Consider the following 6,000-nt stretch of genomic DNA (forward strand, 5'->3'; position numbering starts at 1 on the left):
TCACCTCATCGGATCAGAACAGCAACTCAACATCTACTTATCATTCATTCAAGACTTTACACGTTTTTTTGAACGATTATTTAATGCTGTAAATTCATTCCAGCTCCTTAAAGCTAAGCTGCCTGTAACTACCTGAATGAGGTGCTGCCTTAAAACCTGCACTTGGCAGACAGAACGTTAAAGCTTCTTCTCCACAGTATTGGAGCTACTTTTGAGGATTTTTGAGGTAGCATCGGGCTGATGAGCAGGGCAATGCTGTTGACTGTGATTTCCTCCTTTTCAAGTTAAAGCTAAGGATGCAAGCCTTGGTCAGGAGAGACAATGTATGGAAACAGAATCTGAGAAAGCACTGCTGAATCCACAGGGCCATTAGAAATCACCTAACTCAAACCCTCCATTTATAATTAAGGCAAAAGATGTCAGAAGAGATTAAAAGCTTGCAGGAAGACCTACATTCTGGTCAGCCACAGAGTGAAACTTAGCCCTAAATTCCCAGGTTTAAACTCCAGGGCTCTTCCCTTTATTTCACGCTGCCCTGAGGCATAACCGTGATGGGGCATCCAAAACTGAGACCAAAACAGAATGAATGGGAAATGCCAACAGCTGCATTTTTGCTGACAGTCTAAAAATTAAACCCCTGGTCTATTTTTAACAATTAGTTTTACTAATATCAACACAACCGAGAATACAATTAAGTAGAATTTTGTTCAGTTCTGGGTGCTGAACTTTAAAAAGCACACAGAAAAACTAGACCATTCATAGGCAAGAAAACTTAACGTCTCTGCCTGAGCCGGGACTGCTGAGCTAGAGAAAGCTCCGGGGCACCAGCAAGCTGCAGGGTTATCTCTCCTGCAGGAGAAGGAAGAGGCTTCCTGTGTCAGAGACCCGGGGGCCAGAAGCAGAGCTAGGATCACAGGATGCAAGACACAGACAAGAGATGGGGTTAATAGAGGCAAGGACTTTTTTTCGCAGTGAAAGAGGTAGGGGTGACGGCTGCTGGAATTTCCTATCCCCATCACATAATGCGGTCAAGGAAGGCAGGCAGAGGGGTTATCACAGAGGGGATGTTGGGTCAAACGACCTTTAGGTCCCTTCTGGCCCTTGGGACGTTTTGTTTGTTTTGTCACCGCACATCCTCCTTAAATTCCTGCTTAGCTGTGACACATCTGCCTGAATGCGGCGCAAACCTGTTTTATATGCGTGTATAGGGACACACATATACCCACCACCACCAACCACCAACTTCTACTTTTTTCCTCCAACTAGGATGCAAAAAAATGCCTGTTTAAATTCTTTGAATGATAGGGCTTTAAGTGCCCTTTGTTTTGAGGTGTGTAATACACACACGCACGCACAAACACCACTTGACAATCAATTTCCACAACTTTCACCTAAAATAAGGATGTGCAAATTCAGATTTAAAACTAAAAAAAAAAAAAAAAAAATTATTTCAGATGTGATTTATTTCTAATTGTGAGATAATTTGCACACCCCAAAATCAAGGTCTACAGCTTTTTCTTCTAACTAGGAAGTAGAAATTTCAGTTTATGATTTTTTTAATTAAGTTACACTCTAGAATTTAGTTACTTCCTTTTTAAATTACCTGAGGTTTAGATAAATATATACAAATTGCCTTTTAATTGTTTTACTTGTGTTTTTAACATGCCAGGTATTTGTTGTTTTTATTTATGATTTTTTCAAACATATAGAAAACTATGTAAAATGGCACAGCCTCTCCCCACATATTCATCAGTAGACTTAACAATTTGTTACACTCTGCCTTATTTGTTTCCTTTATGGGGGGGGGTTAAGTATATAAACTAGGTGATGTTTTGACATTTCAATACGAAACATTTCAGGAGACCCCTCTAATAGAGCTAACAAATTTATTTGATTAGTTTAATTAACTAACAATTTCTTAATACCTCCTAAAACCCAGTCCATATTCAAATTTTATAGCATTAATTTTGTTTGATTTGCTACATGATTTTGAAATTTACAACTCAGAAATGAGGTTTAAAAATTTTTATGAGCTAGATATGCAGTGAAAAATATCAGATCAGTTATTTAATAAAGTTTTAAAAATTGTGTTAGACATAGTTTTCCCCAAAATGTTTATAACATTTTTCCAACTTCCAGAAAAACTGAAAATATTGTACCCTCTATGTAGTCATGCTAACATCTTGACATATTTAATTTTGCGTGTCTGTGTGTGTGTATAAATGGTTTCTGTAGAATCAACTGTGAGCAAGCTGAAAATATAATAATTCACCCCTAAACACTTCGGAAATTTATGACATGCCATGTTTTTTAATGCACACAATTAAAATATATAAACGTGTGACTTCTATTTAATTCTAACTTAGGCAAACCATCTTTGTTTAACTGCAAAAATCTATATTTTAGATAGTCTTAATTGACTACAAGGATCTTTTAAATGATCTAATTGCTCATAATGATCTGAGAAAGATTTTAAATAGTCAAACCAATATACGTAACATTTTAAATGGTATAATATGTAAAAATCACTTCTTACCGCTCTGACTTAGGCATGTATTTTTAGTCTGACTTAGAAATCTATTTTCAAGAAAATGTCTGAGTTAGCTAAATATACCTGTACATTTTCTGACATATCTATTTTTCCAAATTGTACAGTTTAGCTATATATTTGAAAATATTTGACTTAGTTTATATATATATTTAAATTTACCTAACTTCGAAAAGCATTTTAAAAATAGATTTGACTTAGAGATGCACTTTTAAAAAGCTGCCTATCTCAGACACCAGGTTTTTAAACCGTCTGACCAAATGATTATAAAAAAAAAGTCTCATGTTATCCTATGGTTCTGTGTATTCTGAACCTTACATGATTAAAAATTTTAAAGCAAACATTATGTTTTAAAATCAGTTAAAGACTGACATCTTAGAAAACATTAACGGGAGTTTTAGTTCTGTTTTTTTCTCCCCACGAGGTAGCATAAAATCAAGTCATTTAAGGAACATGCAATTTTTACATCTTATTTAGCAAAACTAAAGTTTCATGGAGGATCTTTTTTTTTTTTTCCACCCACTTCTACTCTCTATTTCTTGGCTTATTTCAGAACATTCTTTTCCAAATTAGCGCTGGAATTAGCCCGTTCCCATTTTGCACTTACTTCAGTATAATACGACTTCTTTCAGTTTACAAACGTAAAAAACCTTCAAATTCTTAAGTAAATGAAAAGCTAAACACACTCTGTCCCTCTGTTTTCTATGCTTTTTGACCTAAGTTTACTGTGACTTTATTCCTAAAACTGCTCACAGTTTACAATATCTTTTCTATATACGCAAGCTGACCAAATACATTTTCCTCTTGTGATTTTTACAAAAAGGAAAAACTGTCTTTGTAGACTCTCTGTCAATAATCAAGACAGATGGCCTGATTTTTGTGACGCATTTAGATCAAGCCATAAAGAAAAAATGTAAAGGGAATACAGTCCCTAACAGGTGAAATAAATGTGAGATTCCCCAAACTGTATATGTCAAGTATAACCTCCAAGAACCTGGTCTTGGGGTGACTTTATTCTCTCCTCCTCCAATGCTGCTTCTATTCAAACCCAGCCCGTCTACAGCAAGGACCCCCCACGACCACCACCACAAACTAGTTTCATAACTTCACTTTTCCATTTAGGCTACCACAGAGCTCATCTTCCTCCTCCTGTTTAGATCATGCACACACACCCCCTTATTCAACAGAGCAGGAAACTGAGGCTCAGGAAGAGAAAGGAGCCCCTTAAACAAACAGAAAAGCAACAGCAATCTTTCCAGGCCCTCCCAGTAAAAGATTCTACTGCTGGGCTAAAGAAAGTTTCAGGTTAATTAAATCAAAAACCGTGGGCTATTTGGGGGGGTTGATTTTCACATACACACCATGTTCTTTTTAAAAAGTTCGAATGGAGGGGAAAGCTTAATTTCCTGTCTGGGAAATGGAAAACGAAGAAGCTAGCACCTTACAGCCTCACAAACGAGAGCCCCCAGGAAAAACAGCGAAGCAATTATTCACAGGGAACACGAAACACAGAGGGCTGCGAGGCCATTAAAAGAAAACGGACGAAAAAAAAAAACCAAAACAACAACTCCTTCCTCTTTGGGGGAAGGGCATCGTGCATTTGCAAGGATTTGGGTCTGCGAGCCTGCAACCCGACCAGCAGAACCGAAGTGAGGCTCAGTCTGCGGGGGCGGAGTGGGGGAGGGGAGCTTAAAACAAAACGGAACGAAAAGGCTTCAGAAAGGCCCAAAGCTTCCAAACCTTAGTGCTAAAACATATGTAAATTGGAGGCTGCGGGTCGCGCAGGGACGGCCGGCGGGGAGGCGGGGAGGGGGGGGTGGGGGACTGGGAGGGATGCGGAAGTGAGGAGAGAGTGCAAGGCAGAGGTGGAGCAGGGGCCTAGCACTGGTTCTTCCCCAGCCAGGGTGATCGATGCTCTCGGACCCCAGCCAAGAGACCCTGCGTTTCCGTACTAGTCTTATCTTCTTTTTTAAACAGAGAGACAGACAGAGACAGACAAACAGGCAGAGCCGCAGTGCACACGGTGCGTGTGTCGGAGAGGCCGCCGGGAGACTCACCGCAGCGATACTACGTGAATGCAGAGGGCTGCAGGTGGTGTGACTACTCACTTGCTCAGCTAACAGCTGCCGGTTTTGGATGGAATTATTCCGCAACAACAAGAAAGCGTCCGTTAAACGCCTGGTGGCCATGTCTCACCCTTTGTGACCCCCGCTCAGGGGCCCCCCGCCCACTTCGATTCCAGATTTATTCACTTTCTTTCTCTTGGCCTGGCCTAGTCTAGCCCACCCTTCACAGGAGCTTCTCTTGACGAGGCCTCAGGCCTTCAGCTGAGCAGCCGCTGCTCTGCGCTTCGTCTAAGTGCAAAGACCCCTCCCCAAATAACCACCTAGGCTTTCCGATTGTCTGACTCCCCCTACCCAAGACCTGCCTTCGATCTCTAAGCACTTAAATCCCCCCAATCCTTGCGTTGCTAGCCAACTTCCCAGAGACCCCTCCCCAATCCAACCCTGGATCTACAAGCGTCTAACTCGCCAATCCGGCTCTGGACTGGGAGGCCCTGAAGCCCCCTACCACATTAGTCCCTGACACCCCCTAGGGCCTTAGCCGGCTCTGCCTAACTTGACACACAGGCGTCTGGGCCGGGCCCTCAGGCCTGTCTCCAGCTCAGTTTCCCCACCAGGGGCCTGGGAGGCCTGCTTGAGGTCCCCTTTGGACAACCCGAGCCAGGCCTGGGCCCTGAACTCCTGCTGCTGCCTTCTGGGGCCTGGTCTGAGCCTGCTAAGGCCGAGGCCCGACCTCCTGACCCCTTCCCTTTGTGGGCGGCCTGGTCCTGCACTGCCACAGCAGGCTGCCGGCCTGCAGGAGGGCAGCAGGGCCTGCCTCCCCGGCCTCCTCACTCCTCTTCTCCGGCTCCCTCCATCCCGGGATCTGACTCCTGCTCAGCCCCGGGCCGTTTCCGTGCTACGGTCCCGGGTTCTGGCGTCCCCCCCTGGCCCTCTTCCTGTCCGTCTCTCGCGAGTGCCCCCCTGCGACGTTCATAAGCCTTGCTCGCAACGTTCCGGGCGCGGGAGATCCCTACCCCCCCCCCCTCCCTGCCCCGGGGCACGGGAGCGCTCCGCCCTCTCCCGGGGTGCTCCCGCGACGCTCGGTTTCCCCTTCCCAACTGGGCCCAGGCACCGGGAGCGGGCCGCCGGGCGGGCCTGAGCCTCGAGAGCGTGGCCCCCACGTTGCAAACAACCGCCAGGGGCCTTGGCGCGCTTATTAGAGTGGAGTCGAGCGGCAGGCAAATTTGGGCTCCTGCAGAGCCGTAGTTTGAGGCGCGCGGAGTTGGGGCGGGAGAGGAAAAGTTGGAGACGACTGCCTCTGGAGGCCGAGCACGCTCCACTGCAGGCGGAGGCTCACGCTCGCTTTTTTTCTTTTTCTTTCTTTTTTTTTTTTTTCGATTCTAAAAA

The 6,000-nt window shown here is 44.4% G+C and overlaps 1 protein-coding gene across 9 annotated transcripts in view; it reads right to left on the minus strand.

Moving 5' to 3' along the window:
* The window catches only part of STX16 (syntaxin 16), a 34,220-nt gene extending 28,677 nt beyond the window's left edge, over positions 1-5,543 (minus strand). For 8 of the 9 annotated variants that reach the window (XR_009522253.1, XR_009522254.1, XM_060033356.1 and 5 more), the window contains exon 1: positions 4,606-5,543. Coding sequence is in view for 7 of the 9 variants with exons in the window: in XM_060033356.1 (XP_059889339.1) it covers positions 4,606-4,737 (132 nt within the window). In the remaining 2 variants the exon portion in view is untranslated. The remainder of the gene's footprint in view (positions 1-4,605) is intronic. The other variant, XM_060033355.1, reaches the window with a different exon arrangement.
* Positions 5,544-6,000: the final 457 nt, after the last annotated feature.

This window comes from Delphinus delphis, chromosome 15, assembly GCF_949987515.2.
Source record: "Delphinus delphis chromosome 15, mDelDel1.2, whole genome shotgun sequence".
Classification (NCBI taxonomy): domain Eukaryota; kingdom Metazoa; phylum Chordata; class Mammalia; order Artiodactyla; family Delphinidae; genus Delphinus; species Delphinus delphis.